The following is a 20,865-nucleotide window of genomic DNA, read 5'->3' as shown; positions in this document are numbered from 1 at the left end:
ACACTGCTGCTTGATGCATTTAGGAACCATTAATGAGGCGTTAATAAGTTATAAAAGATCATTTTGGCCCTAGTGATCATTTCTGGAAGAGAAACTGGACAGTGTTTCATGAATAGAACAATCTTCCATCTGTTAAACATGTTGATGAACATATATCAGTTTACAACTGTGACATTGCAAGATTTGCAGTATCAAACCTAGACAATTAATTAAAATTTGTTGTGATATAAACCTTTTTTTACTGCTCAAGTGAAAACTTGTAAGTGACTGTCATCAGACAAGAGACAGGCTCTTGTATTGTTGCATTACTGAAATGTGTAGAGTATAAAACGTTACCTTTTTTAATATCATGCAGTATTAGTTTCACCAAAAAGTTACAGTAAAAAGAGTACAGCTTTTAAAACAGAATAACACTGACTTGAAGCACACCGTAACATTCACACTGTGCTACCTTTTACCTTAAGGGCCATAAGCTGCCACAGTGGTTTTAATGGTTAGCACTGTTGCCTCATAGCAAGAAGGCTCGTTGTTTGATTCCCAGCGTGGAGTGAATCATGGTGTTTGCATGTTCTCCCTATCTTATTAAAAGCTAAAAATAGATATCACATGTAATTAGGAGACTAGGTAATCTTTCCCTCAGACACAAATTTCGACAAGGTGTGATCAGACTTGTGATGCTGCTGACTGCATGCACCACCCAGTCTGTCTGACTGCTGATGAGGGAAGAAGTGGCCCCGCACGCTGAATATAACTTCCTGTAGTGCAGCATCTCCCTGTTGTAGTAATTAGAAATCCTACCTACAGTACATCATTTGCCTCTCTCATCTGGAACCCACCATGTTATTTTTTCTCCATCCTCGTTCTCTCATCTCTTGCAAGCAATGCACTTCCCTGACCATGACACTTATCCCTCGCAGCAGTGAGGGACAGCTTGTCCAGTGTGCATTTGTGCTGTCGTGCTCGGGGAAGTCTGTGAGCAGAGGTGGAAGACACATGCCCACCGCAGCAGTGGCTTGGCAGCGTGGTGATGCCATTGTCTCTTCTGAGGCGAGCATAAACAGATTGATCGGGCCGCTATACTGCAGTTGCACATGCTGACTCACCCATTACATTTCTAGTGAGGGAGAGATGCTGGGCAGGGATGTGGGATGCTCATAAAGCGCTCTCCACTTTCCCCTTCTCTACCGTCTTGTCCCCTTCTCTACTTTTTTATGTTTACTGTCTTTGCACTAGGGATGGGCGGTATGGACTAAAAAATGTATCACGATCATTTCTGGCATTTATCCCCATAACGATAAAAATGACGATAAAAAAAATACCAATTCAACTCCATCTTTTTAACTATAAATCTATCTTGCTCTCAGATCCGCCATGTTTGTTACACAAAAACGTCATCAACGGGAATTTTTCTTTCTTTCTTTCTTTCTTTCTTTCTTTCTTTCTTTCTTTCTTTCTTTCTTTCTTTCTTTCTTTCTTTCTTTCTTTCTTTCTTTCTTTCTTTCTTTCTTTCTTTCTTTCTTTCTTTCTTTCTTTCTTTCTTTCTTTCTTTCTTTCTTTCTTTTTCTTTCTTTCTTTCTTTCTTTCAGGCTCATTTCCTTCCTTTCTTCCTTCCTTCTTTCCTCCTGCTCTCTCCTTCCTTCTCCCCTTTCCTTCCTTCCTTCCTTCCTTCCTTCCTTCCTTCCTTCCTTCCTTCCTTCCTTCCTTCCTTCCTTCCTTCCTTCTTTCTTCTTTTTCCCCTTCCTTCCTTCTTTCCTCCTGCTCTCTCCTTCCTTCTTCGCTTCCCCTTTTTCTCCCTTCCTTCCTTCTTTCCTTGTTTTATCCCTTCCTTCCTTCCTTCCTTCCTTCCTTCCTTCCTTCCTTCCTTCCTTCTTTCTTCTTTTTCCCCTTCCTTCCTTCTTTCCTCCTGCTCTCTCCTTCCTTCTTCGCTTCCCCTTTTTCTCCCTTCCTTCCTTCTTTCCTTGTTTTATCCCTTCCTTCCTTCCTTCCTTCCTTCCTTCCTTCCTTCCTTCCTTTCTTTCCTTCCTTCCTTCCTTCCTTCCTTCCTTCCTTCCTTCCTTCCTTCCTTCCTTCCTTCCTTCCTTCACGTACGTTGTGCGTGGATTTAACGCAGAACCATAAATCAGTTTTACACAAAAACGTCATCAACGGGAATTTATCGTTTTCACCACGAGATGACAAATTCTTATTGTGAGGAATTTTTTTGACGGTTTATCGTGAACGGTAAAATATCGCCCATTCCTACTTTGCACCCCCCCCCTCCCCGCCCCAAGGAAAGGATGGGAGAGTAATAGAGGTGGAGGGGAGGCAGGTGGGAGAATGTGACAGCTCACCTGGAGCTGCTTTATGAATCATCAGCGGACGTGAAGAACTTTGATTGGAACACTTTCGGTGTACAACCCTGACAGTGACTGAGGTTTGATCCCTTCAGAGGGATCGTTATTGCAGCGTCTTGAGCGAGCCGGCAGGCTGACTGAAGGGAGGGAGGGGTGTGGCTGCCGTCGTGAGCCAGCGATGCTGGGGGCGGATGCACCATTTTTCTATTCCAAAATGAGCCCAATGTCACCGTGACAGAGCAACACTCCTCTGAGGCCATCGCGGGCCAGGGGGGAAAATGATGGATGAGTCGCCAAGCAGATTCTCCTGCTTCATGACACAAGTGCAGCACGCAAACACAAACAGCCACTCAAAGTCAGGGAAATACATACGCAGAGTGTACTAACATGATGACAACGCACACCCTGCATTAACGTTCTCACACAGGCCTCCAGTGCACACATAATGTCTGTTTCCTTGCACACACCTACAGAAATATGGACATATACGCTCACAAAGCCATCTGGGGATACACACATGCACACAAACACATGCTCTGAGTGTTTTATTTGTGTCCACATGAGTTCTAATTAATCACTGGCATATGAACACTCCAGATGCAGATATTTACAGGCATCATCAGTAACACAAACACATACAGCCTCAAACAAAGAGCAGCACCGGCTCCATTATGACTGCAGCCCAGGCTGATGCCACAGGATCAATGACAGAGCCTCTCTCCACCTCTCTCTTCTCCCTCTAGTGTTTCTGACCCAAAAGCAGCACTGCGCTGCCATGAAGAGGACCCTGCAGAGTTTATTCCATCTATGACTGCAGTAGCCTTCAGTAAGGCCCTCGGGTCACTCCACCTAAGCATACCCACACATCCACCACTTACAGTTTGTATCCCACCAACTGCAACCAGCCCACTGTTTGCCACAAGCCCAGATATGACAGCTTGGAGGATTAAATTTGAAGGCAAATACAGAAAATGCTGATTACCTGAAGAAAATATAACCACTAATCCTGACTGAGTTGTTCATTTATGTCACACTGTTGTAAGGACATTTACTTAAATAGGGCTCATTTCTATGTAGGATTCTGTAATACTTGAAGAAATTCCACAATTTAGATGTCACAGTTGGGACATCTAAACTGAGCACTGCAATAACCCCGGAGCACCACAAGCATCAGTGATCCGATTACTGCATATTTACAGTAACTGCAACAGATTACTGATATCATTTTTTGGGAATCAGATTACTGTAATTCCATTACATCTAATCAAATACTCCTCCACGGCCGTGCTGAGCACACAGAAAGCAGCATCCCTGACTGTTCTCATGCAGATGTAGGTCTGCGCGGGCAGTGAAGGAGAAATACGGTCAGCCCCTGGTGAGCAAGGCACGTATAGCTGAGTGCCCATCCATCACGACCCTGCGGAGGAAAGCGATACAGGCAAAGCTTGGTCAGGCCAATGCTGAAAAGCAGAATTGGGAGGACTGGGAAGACACAGGACACTAAGGGAAAGAATGCAGAGGATTCGGTGTATGATCCAAAAGGTTTGCAAAAGAGAGGAAAAAAAACAGCCTCTAGATTGATGGACTAAGCTTCTGTGCTTGTTGTATTTTTCCTGCGGCCCAGTGCACAGAAGTGTACGGCTATGATTACTTGTAGTCAAGCTCTGGCTAGGAATAGATGCCGGCTACAGTTTGATATTAGGATTAATGACTGTGGTGGTCAGTGGAGTGAAACATCATTCATACTTCTATTGCTTTCCAGTGCCATGCCGGGCAAACAGTGGCAGGGCAGAGAATAACTCCCCAGTCAAATAAAACGTAGCAATATACGACAGATGACAAATAAACAATAAGCGGGATTACTTGAGCTTAACTAAAAGCGATGTTAAACAAAAATCAATGCCTAAAATAATGAAGGCTTTCTAAATCTCTATTCTGCCGGTCGTGCTAATGCATTCAGATGAGCATATATGTGATAATACATCAAAACGTCCACGCACTACACACGGCAGGTGAAACCTATGTCCCCCCACCTCAACACTGCAGCACCCACTATTTTTATAAAATGCTAATTTGTGTTGATGTATTCATGAATGAATTTAGAAGAACGAGGGAAATGCTAGGGTGGCCAGTGCTTAAATTAGGTCCCAAGGAGGGATCCTTGCATCAACGCAATAACGTTGATTAAAAATTAAAAAAATACGCTGACACAGCCACATTATGATTTACCGCAAAGAACCTCATTAGCACAGTTAACACAAGATGAATTGTTGTTACCTTGCCTGTCAGTGAAGAAGAGTCCTGATCAACTTTACAGGGGCATAAAGCAGCAGGCGACGAAGCCATTGACATCACCCTAGAACTCCACCCAGGTCTGTCCAGATTCACAATTCAATGCATGGAGCCATATCCCCTGCCTTGACCTTTTAGCAACCTTCTAGATTAAACTACAGTATATTGCTAAAATTTTAAACAAAATAAGAATAGGAAGTGTCTTTTTCTGCTGTTCCAAGTAGGGATGCAAATTATCGATTATTTCATTAATTGATAGTTGATAACCTTATCGATCGATCATCGATTAGTTGATAAGCGGCATTTTTCCCCCATCTGAGATACAAACATAATTTTTTTTGCTTATCTAAAATACAAAGGACATTTTAATGTATTCCTTAATCAAATATTTATTTGATACAAAAGTAACAAAAAGACATTTTTGTACCACAAGGAATATAATATAAAGTGCACTTCAAGGCTATTAGTAGTAGCAGCAGCAGCCATAATAGTGTCATTTGTGTCAAGCAAATTTTAAGTTCTAGTTACGTTTTAAGTTAGAGTTTTGGCAGTGTTCAAAATAAAATTATGAGACCTGCTGTATTGGAGCACATTTTCTTTTAGTTAAAACTGTAGCGGGGACAGATGTTTAGAGAAACCTATGCAGCCTATGTACCGGGTGAAGGCTGATTTATGGTCCGCGTTACAACGACGCAGAGCTTACGCCGTAGGCTACGGCGGCGGCTCTGCGTCGATTTAAGGCGGAACCATAATTCAGGCTTAAGGGGAGCATATCGGAGAACAACCAGAAGAATATAGAGTGGATTAAAAATAAAAGTTAAGCACAGAGCTACATGTGTCTCCCGTCTGGGCCATTGCAGACTCATTGCCTGAGCATGATATTACTAAAACCAAACATATCCACCGTCTCTTTCTTCTGTGCGCGCCGTGGCGGCAGCGTGTTGTGTCGCATTAAATGTGGTCCGGGCGTAATACCAGCTGGTGAAATTAAACGAAAAAAAATAAATAAATAAATAAATAGATTAATTGTAATCGTTAATTTTAATCGGGTAATTTCATAACGGCAATTAATCGAAAATCGATTAATTATTAACATCCCTAGTTCCAAGTGAGCTCAAAATTGGATGAGCGAAATGTCAACTGAGAAGCCGGGTTTAAAACCAGTGTGAGGGAATGAATTAAGCATGGATGTGTAGAGAGGGTTACACCTGCAGTGATGATTGTGAACAATGTGCCATTAAATGTGTTGTACAGAAAAAACACAAGTTGGGTTCAGTGTCAGTAATTTTAGCCTCCATCCAACAGATGCAATCAGTCCAGGTCACTGCTAAATGTGCAGTTTGTCCGGCGCCCTTGCCACTGTGTACCTTTGGTGTCCTGTAACTGAAAACCGTCACCTCTGCAATCCCCCAGCCCTGCCCCTTTGGAGGCATCCGTGTCCGACATCAAGCACTCTGATAATCACTCTGTATTGATCTGGTCGCATGGCAGAGCCAAATACATTAATGTGGACAGTGACACGTGCACAATAAGACTGAAATTCAAACAACAAAGGAGCCATATCACTCATTCTTTGTGATTTCTGCCTGAACACTGCAAACAGTGTCTATCTGTGTTAAGCAGACGTTTGCAGGCCTACATAAGTTCCTCTGAATCTTATCTGATAAGTTGTGGCAGCCACATACTGTAGAGGAAGCTTCAGAAGACAAGCATTGATTTCAAACAAATCTGCCTAGACGTCCCGTTTCTGGTTCAGTACACCTTTCCACAGCTAATGAGCAGCCATCTTTATTCCCTACTGAGTAAGATGTTTTATTTCATGCCTTGTGTCAGGAATCACTGGCGATTCTTTACCAGCGAGGGGAGATGGAAGGGGGGAACATAGAAAAAAAAAAGCCTATGATGGTTAAGCCCGAGCTTTAAGACAGACAACTACGTACCGTAATCCGTCCTGAGCAGCCGTAAGCCTTTGGTTATCAGTCGTTAGAATTGTGCATCCCTTAAACACATTAACTCAGGCCCTAATGCTGGCCCTTTTTGTACGACACAGCAGCTGTTCACAGCAGACAGTTGCTAAGCTAAGAAGGACCAAACATGCTAATTGCTGTCAGGCTTATTTGGATAGGTAATGTGTGTTTTTTTTTTAGAACATCAACACATTTTACAGCTTTCATTGTTGACCTAGAAAAAATTTCACAACATCCCTTAAACGTATCAGAGGGGAAATTCAGTGACTGATTCTGACATGAAAACAACAGCATGTCAATGATGAATGCCTTCATGTCCTCTATTCTTTCCGTCACACATCCACATAGATAGCTCTGCTGGTCATCAGGAACTGACAAGCAGGAATGTTATTTATGTCAGATCATAATTCTACATCCCCACTCTACTCTAGCTCCAGTCACAGTACCAATGACTCCTGTCACTGGATTTCAGTGCATCAGGTAACGAGATGTTGTTTATCTGTGAATAACTCAGTGAATAAGGTGCTCCAGCCAGTGGGACACACAGGGTCTCAGAGGTGGAACAGGTGATAAATGCTGGGAATTGTAGACTTATAGGGCTTTGCTTCCTAAAATTTCTAAAATTTACAAAGTCTATAAAAAAGCATTGAAGTGGCCACATTATGCAAATGTTCATCCATATAATCTTAATCTCTCCAGCATAACTCCAGAAGCCTGTAATTATTTCATAATGACAAGAGTAAGAATTAAAAGGAGGAGTACTTCCTGAAAAGAACCTGAAAAGAGATTTGGCCCAGTGTTTTTTGATTGGCTGAATTTCTGGCGATTGCTTAACTGATTGCATAACTATTATCTTATGAAAGAGATGGCTATAATAAAACATTATCAATGCTTTTTTGTTTTTGTTGTTTTTTTAATACAAGTAACTGTTGTCTTTTTCCCTCTATTTTTTTCCTGTAAATCACATCAACATAACAAATCTTTCCTTGTTTTCTAAAGACAAAATCAGATTCAGAACATGAAAATAGACAGCACAATAAAATAATGGCCACAAACATTATAGTTGGATGTCTCAACACTGACTACCTGCTGTTGACTACCAAGATGATAAATAAGATGATAAATCATCACAATAACTTATACTGTAAGTAAGCGAACACAAAAAAGTATAGTATTGGCAATCAAAAAAGCAGATAAACTGAAGTAGCATTATTTTAATCAACTGTTTACTGAAAAGAACAATAGAAATAAACCCCTCATGAATAGAGCATAAACATTATTTCATTTATCCATTTCTGCAATTCAACGCTGTTGAAAGAACACGTCCTAATGTTGCCCATGATATCCAGCTGTGGCATAGCTCACCCTGGCAGGGAACAACCATAACGACTGGGCAACCATTACAACAAAGCAGCTCTTGTTATGTATTCAGACTGTAGCACGGCCAAGATGCTCTGTGTTTGCTGAGACAGCAGATGACTTGCTTTGCTCTCCCGACCCCTTGCTCAACCAAGGCAGGATTGACTTAATTGCCTCATTAGCAAAAGGACCAACGTGGAGTCGGCCTCTTCCACGCTGTTCAATGTCAAGACTACAACTGAGAGGAAAGGTTAATGGGGTAAACAGTATTTCCATCTTTTCAATGTAAATAGTTGTTTAGTTTCTACCATTATGTGATAGTGGCCAAAACCAGATTTCATTCCAGATTGCCAGAAAAAAAGCGTTCGACTTCATCTTTATGTCCGTTGCATGTTATAACCACCATTGTTTCCAGTTTCAGGGTGTACGGCTGACTGCAGTTGCTATCATGTAGCTCCTAAAGAAGCTTCTTTCTTCTTCAAGTTTGGAGCAGTCTAGAAAGCAGAGTCATCATGCCAACTCTAATTATTTTAAGAGCTTGAATTTGCAAACTCTGCTATTTCCTCCTCCGCAGCTCCTTCGGATCCCAGACAGCAAATCAAGCCAAATGCCTACACTCTTGATTTCCCTTTTAAAGACAGACACACAAAATAAAATTTACGTCCACCACTGATAGAAAATGTGCGATCTAAAAAAAGCTGCAAGGTTAATCACTTTGAGACATCAAACTTGGAAGCTGTGCAGCTCTCTCTCTTTCTCTCTCTCTTTCTCTCGCAGCTGCACGGTTCATTTACTGAACTGCATCTCCATCCTCATCCAGCAACCCCGGTAAGACATTTTCGTGCTAAACGGGACAGTATGGACAACAATGCCAAAGCATGACAGGCATATTGAATGCTGACTTAAGCTCCCATCTGTCTTTTGACTGGAGATGCGGAGCTTTGGAAGTTGGGTCTGACAAACTACCTGATGGGCCAGGCTAAACAGCCACAGGATGAGTCAAGCGAATGGCAGAAACATAGTTTTATCTTTGCTGAATGTGCTACGAGGTATGATTGATGAAGAGCAGTTGGCATAATCTCTGAGGTTGCACTCCTCCACTGAAGTGAATGCACAACTATGTGAGTACCAGGAGTCGAAAGCTGCAGCACACAGACACAAACACATCCTACATTAATTTTATGTCCATACAAAGCGTTGCCGCCTTTGCTAGTCATGGAGAAAATGAGTCCTATTTTAGAAAACACAATTCAGAGCCTTGGAAGATATAAACGAAACATTCTTGCTCTGGCTAATCGAGGCTGTTGATTCTACCTCCCTGACTGCGGGGCAGTCTACAACAGAGGGTACAATAGAAAAAAAAGTACACCTACACATCTGCATGGGCAATACAGCGTAAAGGCTCCATTTCATTAACAAGTCAAGGCTAACGAGTCGGAAAAAAAGGTGGTGGTGCCATCTGTTCTGAACCACTTTGCTTAGAAAAGGAAAAACAAAGTGGGAGGACAAGAGGGGGGAAAAGCTTTCACAGCCCTGACTCTGTACTATACTCAGACCACAGTCTGAGCGCTGGAACAAGTTACTTTATGTCCTGTGGAAGCAAACTTCTCAAGCCTCATAAAAAGCCCTTTGCTCTTTAATGTGCAATACTAAGAGGAGGGCTGTAGTACAATCATTGACAGTACACGTTTAATTTGTGGGCAATTTAACAACTGATAAATGATATCCAGTTTACAATGATTTTGGTGGACTATGAAAGACCAAATGGCTAGCACTGCAGTTGGATAATGAAATCATCCATCACCCAACATCCACTGTAAGAGGATGAGACTGGCAACCCATGACTAAATTGTTGCATTTTCACAGTTCTTGTTGAATGGCAATTGAAAAAAAAACACTTTCGATCTAATCTAGATGGAAGCCAGAGCTCTTGCATCAATAGTGGAAGGAAGTCTCCAGATGTTGTTGGGGTCTTCAGGTAAACACTTTGTGAACTAACGCTGTAATCACTGGCCGCCAAATTCCCTCTCTTCCAAACATCATCTATCTTGAGGTCTTTCCTCTGTCTCTTTCTCTCTCTCTTTGATGACCTAACGTGGTTGAAGATGAATGTCTGGTGGGCAGAGGTGCCTCAACTGATTAAAGCTGCAAATGCTTAAGGGAAGACCAGCAAGCAAAGGAGGAAATGGAGTGAGACAATAAAGCGTGCGGGTTCAAAACACCTAATGGAGTATCCTGCTTGCTGAGCTAATAGACTGCTTCAAATTGAAAGAAACAGCAGGCGTCTAAATAGAGCGACGTGGAACATTTCCTCCTGTTCATTCAGTCAGCGCCCAATTGAAAAGAAAAAAGAAAGAAAAATGCTCCCTGCTCAGCATTGTTTGGTGCAGTGCAAGTTGCTCTCATTCATCTGCAGTCAATTTTCTGGATTGAATTACATTGAATCCCATGTAGAGTGAAAGAAGAGTGCAATGGTGCCATACTGGAACATTTTTACAAGTCCTTCTGTCTTCATGCAAGTTCATTGCTTCATGTGGATTTTAAAGATGACTCCCTGTGGTAACAGTCCTGTTGTGAGCTTTACCCTCTCGCTGTCTCCCGTCTCACTAGTGGGATATGGTTTCTAATGTCCGAGCTAAAATCTGAACATGATAATCAATAATCGCAGCATGAAATGAGACGCTGCGCCGATTGGGGTCTGACAGGTGCACCCCATGACCAATTAAAGTGCTAAGCGACTGCAAAGAAACCATCAATTATCGGAAAATGGTTAGTATGTTTTGACACTCACTGAAAAATGTGAGGCAAGCAGACGATTTATTGAGAGATGAAAACACTTTCATGTCGTTGAGGTTCAGTCTTTTTGATTAAAAAAACAAAATGAACTAAGCGGCACATGGTCTGGTCCAATTCGGTCATGTTGTTGGGCTTTCAGGTGACAGGGAGAGGCTTGAGCTTTAGCTTAATGCAAGCAGTGTCAGTCCCTGTGTTGCTAATTGGCTGCAAATGTTGAATCAATAAGTGCAGTTTTTCCTTCTTCGTGTCATTATTGTAAGCGGTATACTAACCTGTACCTCAGTAATAGGGACTTTGCCTTTTTAGCTGTTTTATTTCCCTGCACAGTTAGACAGTACAGCTGCATAGAAAACAAACAATATTCCTCGTTTCGGAGACAGGGAACACAGATCAAAAGCATGTTCTGCTTAAAGACGACAAGCATGCCAACTTTATTGTGCACTGCCACTTTTCACTAAGGCAGAAAAGCATTTGAAAGCACCACAACAGGGCCGGAGGCTAAGGGATGATAGCATCTCAACCCCACCCCCAATAAAATAAATCATTTTAAATGGTATTTTTGCGAGATGTGTGAATTTAGATCAACTTTCCACTAACCCCTGAATCCTATTTCATGCAATGCCAATATCTGCAAAGAATAAATTAGACGGACCTTGACTGGGATTAATCAATGCTAGATCATTGCTCCACGGCACTGACAGCACCAGCGTTTATGTCAGCGTCGCTCACTCTCTTACTGATACATAAAACAATCCTAGACCTTGATTAAAAATACAGAACTAATGCTAAAGAGCAACAAATTAATTCACAAGCTGTGATTGTGCTGGCAACATTGAGTTTTACAGTTACTCACTACTGAAAACAATGTGGAAACTCATTCCCTTTATATTAAAAGGCCATGGCTCAAGGACAACCCCACGCGTCAATATTTCCTCTGGCCAAAGCAAAAAAGGGTGTTCTGCAGAGTTTCAGTTTCCCCGTCAAAAGGAGAAGTGAAAACAAGCTACATTCCTCTTTTCAAGGGGCTCCTGGAAAAGGGCAAGATGACACCGTGCACACATTTTAACATGGTTAAGTCAAAGCTGCTTGGGTCAACTGGTGAATACTGCAGAGGCAGTGGAATCCAGTGATGAAGTGCCTTTGAAAGATGACTGGTGCTATCGCCATTACTTGCTTGTGGTCATTTTTTCAAACACGGGAACTCGTGTGCAGCAGAGGATCATTCGTCTGGAATTGTCTTGACTAATCTCTCTCTTTTTTTTAAAGATAAATCAGCTCAAGGGCAACATGGTGGATTGATGGTTTGCATTGTTGCCTCACAAACTAGCGGACTCCTGGTTCAAATTTCAGCTGGGGCCTTTCAATGTAGAGTGTGCATATTCTCCCAATATTTGCATGGGTTTCATTTGGGTGCTTGAGTTTCCTCTCACAGTCCTAAAACACATGTTAGCCTAATTGGTGCTTCTAAATCGTGGCCATATGGAATTGTTCCTCTATATGTGGCCCTGTGATGAATTGATGACCAAGTCAGGGTGTACCCTGTCCCACCAAAAGAGAATTGGCACCATTACACTACTTGTAATAGGGTTTTCTTTACAGTGAAGTGTGAAGGTGGGGTCAGACAGTAAGCCTGGGAGATGTCCACTGTTGAAGCTACTCGCCTTGCTCCTTTTGTGAAACCTTACTTTTCTCAACATAAGCTTTACATTTAATGTAAAACTAACAAATCTTACGTACGTTCTACTTGCACCTAGACCCTTACTTATCATATAGATGCAGTTCAAAAGAAAAAAGTTCTACTTGCACTTAATTCATGCAATGTCTCTTTAAGAGGGAAAGCGCTTCGTATATGTCACGAAAGTTGCAGGATTAAGGGTGTAGAATGGCTTTTTAAACCAAAGTCTGCACACTTTGGTTGAAAGTTATTACAATGCACATATTAAGTCAATATTGTCTCTTCAATAATTAACACACTCACAATCTCATCACAATCTCTCCAAAACCCGAATCAAGTGAGGTACTTGTCTCACTTCACAACCATTATTCCGTTTCCGTAATCCCAGTTTTGAGGTGCTTTCACACCTTCTGGCTTTAGTCCACTCAAAAAAAACTAGTTTATTTGTTTTCCCGCTCGGTGTGCTGTATTTTGGCCAGTGTGAGCACTTTTATTGCAATTGGATGTTGACCAAACCAGCTGCGCTGACATCCCTACAAGAGACTGGTCTTGAGCAAGGAAACTCTTCTGAATCCCCCAAAGTAAGAAATTAGCAAAACAGGACTAAAAACCTAGAATAACACGATTTTATGATCAGTCATGACTTCCCGCAGTTGACAACTCTGACATTTGGTTTGAAGTGATATTAAGCTGAACTTGGAAATTTTTGTGAGAAGTGAAACTAAATGCAGAAACTCATCAGATGATTTGGACTCGAATGAGTAATTTCATAGATTTCCCAACAGGATGACCAGTAGACAACATGTGACTGCAGCCAACATCACTGTGGTAATTCTAAACCTCACCAAGTAACTTTAATGCTTTACCTCCAGTCATGCAAATTTGGGCCTCTTGGCTTTAAAGCCCTGAAATCCGTTTTTTCCAGCCTCTACATGTGGCTCTTGTTGGTTGTTAAAAGTCTGAACTTGGCATGATGCAGCTGTAGCTCACTACCTTGTTTTTCATTAAATAAGTAAACAAATAATAATTAAGCTAAGCACTACTGACCAAGCATGTGTAAGAATCAAGTTGGAAGTGAAGCTGTGTTGGTAAGAAAAAGGTTTACCAAGCTATAGTTGCAAATGTTTGGATAGTATATGAGGATAATACAAAGTTCACAAATAAAAGTTAAGAAAGTATACACTACTATAAGACAATATGGGTGTTTAATATACTTGAAAATAATCTGTGATTACAAATATTGCACAGCTTGATGAAGAGTCCTCTGAAATACCTGTCCTCAAAATGTGACCTCCATTTCTTAAATAATTTTCAGTTTTCATATATCATAAAGACCCAATGGTCAGCAACTGTAGGTCTATAATATTTCATATGTGCAAAAAAGTCTGCCTCTTTTATTGTTCCTCCAAACTTCTATACAGTACAGAGAACTTGTGGAAGTAATGTCATGCAAGCTGCACATGTGGCTCCAGTTAACGTGAATATGAGCCTCCCCAGAACATCTGTCAAAGATTAGCAGTAAAGTGAAATAGGCGGGTTCTGTTCATACATTCCAAAATAATCTGGTAGTAATTTTCCCTGTGAAGGATGAAAGGGGGAAGGGTCCACAGGTCAGAAACACTTCACAAACCCGACTCTGTCAAGGCGTTCGTCCTGCGTTTAACTAGACGCAAATGACAAAAAGCCTACACAGAGAAACGGCTTGATAGACTGAAAATTATGGGTGTGGCAGAAACCCACTTGGGGGAGAAAAAAAATGAAGAAACTGACAAAGAAATATTGTAGAAACAAGGAAAAATCCATTATGTTCAGACACCAGAACAATCTTTATTTTTTTTTACCTCAAATCAAAATACTATCCATCCTCAATCTTCTGCTAGAAAGAATAAGAGCTCTGACTGTGCAAAGGTATTCTTCTACAAACATTCCCATTCAAAGCATGACATTCGGCTTGCTGCGACAGAACACAAAGACCTCCTGACTAAGAGCACCTTAATCAATGAAACATGACAAATCTCTCAGGTATAAAGAGAGGATGGCTTGTTATTCAGAAGCGCATGCTGCCATTCAAAGGCCGTACACATCGGGGGGAAAGTGCTTTGAAGGCAAATCAGTGTTTGTTAATGATATGGGTCATTTGTTTTGAGGACGGCTGGACCTCTGTACTCATCTGCAGGCCTCCTCTGTCATCCTCGGTGGAGGTTTTGTATTCCACGCTGCTCTGCCCTTGCTGAGCCATTCAGATTGGCCCCTTTTGCCTTGAGTAACACAATCTTCTCTCCATGGAAATCTGTTTACACTTTGCACTGCATGTGAACTAAGTGACATTGCAGGTGGAAGGAAAGTCATTTGACAATGGACAGAAATTCATTGTGAATTTTCTATTTGCTACTGTAGAAGCTAAACTAGAGTATAAATGAAAGATATCCTCAGTTGTGGCACTCGGATTAAACGCTGGGATGCTTTGCATGCTCTCGCTTGCCTAATGTGTAAATGAGAATATGCTGGACGTGTTATGTGTGAATCGTATCCAATAACTAAACATAATTAAAAAAAATCATTTAGGCTTGCAGGTGAGATTGACAGTCCCTCATTTGTTCATGCTTTTACAATGTAATGTGAAGGTTAAGCCACTGTGAAAGGCTCTACACCTAATTCACAAATGCCTTAAATATCACTCATATGCATATCCCACAAAGGAGGGCTGCCAGATTCCTCACATATTCTCCAAAGACAAATATTTTCAAAGCTGAGGACATGCATGGGGGATCCCAAATCATAATAAGAATGAAGAAGAATGATGTAAGTCAAAAGAAGATGTAAAACAAGCCTGGATTTATGGCAACGGAACGTCAAATATCCAAATGTCTCTGGGGTGGGAAGTCAGAAGTATTTGGCTGCTGTGTGTGGGAGTGTGATTCAGGCACAAGCACATCAAGATGTCACTTCATAACCTCTGGCTCAGGAGGCTCCTGTCATCTTCACATTTCAGAGATCCTCTGCCTACCCCAACAGACATGCTATATATAGAATGGGGACAGAATTTCTGTTTGGAGCCACTGATCTCTTTATCAACATCTGACACTAGCATGCATTCATAGGCACGGCCATCTTCTCGCTGCCATACACTTAAACGCAAGTATGCAAAGAGCCACACACATACAGTATATATCAGTGCATTCACTGATGCTGAGGCCCTCTTGTCATCCCTCACATTGCAAACTTGTTGGAGACTGGTGTGCAAGTGAGCAGAGGACTCCCCCATGTGTAGCTGCAGAGGTTTGGATCTCCTATAAAAGCTGCTCATACTTCCCAATTACATTTCTGTCAAGTGACTTATGCTGTGTTATCACATCTTGGAGAATCATTTTCAAATTCCCTCAGTCAGAATTATTCAATCTTGCTGCAAGGACAAGCGCAGAGCAATCAATCACTAGTCTCCTTCACCTGGCTGAGTCTCCAAATGCACCATTCTGTGGGAGTTACTTTTCTTTGACCTTGCTCCGTTTCTTACTCCGTCAGGGCAGAGATACCAAAGGGAGCCACAGAACTCTCCGTGGCAATTAATTGTGCTACTTATCTGTAATGTGAACAGTGGATATTACATCACCAACAGTTATTAATTTAAGGCTGTCTCAGGACATGCAAGGCTTCAGCCAAATAATAAGAAAAGAGCTGCTATTAATGACTATTGATTCTTTTATAATAAGGTAGCCACTTCTATTTGCTCAGTCTCTGTGGTGATCTCAAATTGCTACGGGGTATAACTTCTGGAAAGTGCCCCCTCAGTTCAGATATTCTGCATTATGTTTGAAAGATACTACACACAGGCTGAAACTGTCTTGAACATGCAGAGGATGTTTTGGTAACAGCTGAGTTTATACTATTATGTCCTATCATAAACATGAGAGAGAAGGGAAAGAAATGGCTCACCATGGCAACAACAAGTCTCCTCATATGCCAGGCGTACTGTGGCAAACATGTGGTTATTTTAAGATGTACTAATACTATACATCAGGAAGAAATTCCTGCTGTTGTGATTGACTAGTGGGCTATCTAAGGTGTACCATTGTCTTTTGTCCAAAGAGAGCTTTGATAGCTCCAGCAAAACACTTTGTAACCCTGAACAGGAAGAAGGGGGGGACACATTATGGATGGATGGACAGATGGTGAAATTACTGCTGTTGTATCATTCCATGTCATTTTCAGTTTCCCATTTTTGCATTTTGATTGTTGAGTTAATTGTTAACAGAGAGGTGATTAAGATAATCTCCATGTTTAGATTAGATGCACTGTTATCTCCAACTAAAAGGATAATGGCATAAACTAAACCATGTGGTGCTGCAGTGTCCACTGCAGAGTTGGCGCCGACACTTAAACCCAGGACCGGTGGTTGTACTTTACACTTTTTCTTTATGACTTAGAGAAACAGTGAACGTGTGTTTATTATACACACACAGAGACCCACACTCAACACCACCACAATTAATAAATGACTGATTTTTAAACTTTCACAGACTTGAGAAAAAGACTTAAGTATGGGATCAGTAAGTCTAATAGAGTGAATATTTCAAATCTCAAGTCTCTCAATTAGATTCCACACTCTCACACCACAAAGAGCCAGGATCACGCTGGCTGGAGGAGCACTTCTGAAATCATTCCAGAGCACACAAGCTGGCGGGTCTAAGCAACATTATCCCCCTCGCTCCACCCTTCCAAGCATGATACACGGACCTCCAAACTTTTCCATAATGTTGAGTGTTAATGTTGCTACACAGAGAACGGGGGAATCTGAGTTTTCTCCTCACGGCTGGAGTTAATGCCGAAATGGGAAGTATGACTTACTGGAAGTCATTTGACGGTACGCTCTGTCTGACAGTGCTATGTGACTTCCAGTCAGTGGAGTCAGACTGGAATTAAACAGTCCTCATTTAGCTCTGGACCTGGAAACTCTTTCAGGCCCCTGGCACCACATTTCTATAACAACCGTTACAGTAAGACAAAGAGGAGTGTGACTGTTATTATAGGATGCATTGACGTCAAGACAAAGGAGGCTTTCATTCCCCTAAATGCAAGAGGGTTATCTTTGATTTATTGCCACCACAAACAGATGCCTTCATTCCCCTATATATTTCAGGGTTTTTTTTTTGCTTTTATATCCAAGTCAAATTAAAAACAACAGACCCAGCAACGATGGTGATATCCAGGACAGTTGAAATTGCAAAAGAAATCCACACACAATTTCGAACCAAACAATGTCTGATCCATTCTGAACTGTTCACCTCAGTACAAAGGGATTTTGACCATCTGCAGGATGCCTGGCTCAGCGTGACAAAACAAGCACATACAGAGTCAATGAAAGCGGGTAAGAGATTTAAAAGGAGGGGTCAGGTAAACTTTTATCCCCTTTAACTCTTTTATTTGCCCCACTTCAGGAGCTGGACAGTAGCCAGTGCAGATTGGTAATCCAGGCTGGAATGTAAATTCCCATTTGTTTTTTTTTTTAAACCACAATATAAATAGCTATAAATAGCGTCTTTGCATCCTAAAATTGCCGTATAGGCTACTATAAAGGGAGTAGAAAAGAAAATATTCTGACATCATCCTTTAAATCAATGCGGTCAGAGGTGTTCTTCAGGACGAAATAAAAACGCTATAGAAGAATGTAAACCATGCACATCAACATGCTCACTCACGATCGTCTACAAGAGCAAGTGCTGATCTCTTAAAGAAATAGAAAGTGTCTTACCCAGAAACAAAGAGCGAAATATTGCAGACATCACGACTGGAAATCCCACATGCATCGGAGCTGGAAACAATGCGCTCAGGCTGCCTTCACATGCATTCACCTCAGCGCTGGCAGCATCAGCGCAGTGGAGACTGAAACCGGGGATAAATGAATCTTCAGTGAGCGTGTGAGTCCAAGGACATCATATGTGGCGTGTACGCCCGGCGCACCTAAGCCTCCCGAGAAGGAGAAGGAACACAAGAAACGTGGCTATTTCTCGTCATTGTCATTTTTCATGGCGGGCTACTTGGCGTCAAATCAAAGTTCCCCTGGTTTAGGCTGTAGCAGGGACGTTTATCTCGGGGTCCCCACTGTCTCCTGCTCGGCAGGCTCTCCTCATCTCCTCCTCCACTGCACAAAATACCAGAGAGGAGGAGGAGGAGGAGGAGGAGGAGGAGGAAGAGGGGGAGGAGGAGGGCGAATAGGTGTATGATGAGGGGATGCTGAAGGATGGAGACCTCTAGAGTCTGAAGGTCTCTTGCGCAGCCCGAGTATTAAAGGCTGATTTATGGTTCCGCGTTACACCAACGCGTAGCCTACGGCGTAGGGTGCGCGGCGACGCGCATCGTACGCCGTCGATTTAACGCGGAACCATAAATCAGGCTTTAACAGTGCAACAGACGTTGAAAAAGCGCGATGACATGGATGTGCTCGCTCTTGTTCAGTGTGGCACTGTACGTGAAACTGAAAGAGATGCCTTCGTGGTGCACCTTAAAACAGAAATCATATAAGCTATAGGCAGTACTCGAGTTGTAAAAAAAAAATCAGGGGAGATGGTGGATTTCATCATATGGGGACAGATGATTTGTGCTGATTACGAATAATATAATATATTACAAATAATAGCAGTGACCAAAACACCTGCAGAAATACTGCAGGAATGACATAGCAGCAGTTAAATGCAGCCTTCTGTAAGCTTTAAATATCCACTGGGCTTACATCAAGTACATCAAAACACAAAAATAAAAAACAGTTTTCTGAACTTATCAATATGACTCTGTCCTTCACAGGATAAGTAAAATGGATCACTGCAAAAACTCAAAATCTTAACAAGAATATTTGTCTTATTTCTAGTTAAAATGTCTCATTTTAGTAAAAAAATTTCATTACACTTAAAACAAGACACATCACTGGAAAAAACAATTTTCACCTGTTTCAAGTAGATTTTCACTTAAAATAAGTAGAAAAATCTACCAGTGGAACAAGACTTTTTTGCTTGTAATGAGAAGATAAATCTTTTCCCACTGGCAGATTTTCCTACTTATTTCAAGTGAAAATTTACAGGTGAAAATTGTCAAATATGTTATTTTTCTGGTGATGACTGTAAATGTTGAAATAGCAGTAAAACCACATTAATTGATGAAATGAAATAAGGGATGGAAAGGCAGGATGGCAGTTTTACAGGGGGGATGATTTTGACCGTTTTTATTTCAGGGGGGATGCCATCCCCCCTCATCCCCCCTCAACTCGAGTACTGGCTATAGGCTAGTACATTGGTTTGTTTACCAGTCTTCAAATATGTTTCATTTTTTATTAAAAAACTATTGATTTCTTGCAAACATCCTTAGATGCAGATTAAGATGTATAGCTTTTTCATGTTTCTTGTGATTCAATTTGATCTTTAGCGGGGCCATTTCTAGCTTTTTGGAGGCCCTTTACATGTCAGATCCTGCTTGGATCTGACATGTAAAGTGTAACACATTGACAAATGTCAATGTGTTACACTTTTAGAAGAAAACGTTTTAGACTGGTAAATTTGGAAAGCAAAATTAAAGATGTCAAGTTGAGCTAAAAGAGTGAACCAAGCTTGCCGAGGCTGCAACTAAACCGAAATAGCAAAGGTGCTCCAAAATGGTTTCTTCCCTCCACAACTCCCCGTTCCACAGCAAATCTACATAGCTAACGCACACTTAATATTCACCCAGTATACATTTTTATTATCATCATTTTGCTTTGTTTATATCCTACATTTAATATTTAAACATATAAGTCATTCATAGTGAAGGACTTACATTTGGTACCTGGAGCTTAGAAGGCAGGTCATTTCATTTCCCCTCCAAATGTTGTGTATTGAGGCTGCACCTTTGGGGCCCCAGTTGCTGCAGGGGCCCCATCTATGTGCATGGTCCATTTTTAAAAAGAGACAGCTCTGAATTAGGTCTAAGCTAATTAATCTGAGATTATTGGATCATTTTCAATAATCTGCATTAACCAGTAAATGAGAGCATTTATTTTCCAAGTATTGCATATGCAGATTTTTTTCGATTTTTTTTTATGGCCCAAAATATTGGGAAGTTAAGTAAAATCGGCATCCTAAAAAGGCCATTTCTACTCATATATAAGGTAAAATTAAACAAGTAACACATGTTTGACCTTGTGACTCATACATTAACGAAATAGACATTATTTATTTCTGTTGCTTAAGTTTAGGTTCCATTAACGTGGAAGTTGGAGATGGGTAATTGTTTATTTTAGCATAAAGGAAAAGTAAATAATCTTACAAAAATTGGTTAATCTCTATGCATCAGATAGAAAAACTGAATGTTGAGGAAACAATGTTTGCAACACTTGGATTGTCAATTTACAGTGTAAAAAGGTAAAATGAAAGCACACTTTCTAAATACAGTCCTAATTTTCACTGTGCAACACAGGAAA

General features: G+C 41.2%; 1 protein-coding gene across 1 annotated transcript in view; it reads right to left on the bottom strand.

Annotated features, from left to right (window-relative positions):
* clmpb (CXADR like membrane protein b) overlaps nt 1–18,555 on the bottom strand; it is an 80,987-nt gene extending 62,432 nt beyond the window's left edge. The window contains exon 1 of the mRNA XM_061719056.1: nt 18,172–18,555. Coding sequence (XP_061575040.1) covers nt 18,172–18,226 — 55 coding nt within the window. The 5' untranslated portion in view covers nt 18,227–18,555. The remainder of the gene's footprint in view (nt 1–18,171) is intronic.
* Nucleotides 18,556–20,865: the final 2,310 nt, after the last annotated feature.

The sequence above is a fragment of the Cololabis saira genome, chromosome 4 (genome assembly GCF_033807715.1).
Source record: "Cololabis saira isolate AMF1-May2022 chromosome 4, fColSai1.1, whole genome shotgun sequence".
Taxonomy (NCBI): Eukaryota; Metazoa; Chordata; class Actinopteri; order Beloniformes; family Belonidae; genus Cololabis; species Cololabis saira.
This window is presented reverse-complemented; position numbering and strand designations above follow the sequence as displayed.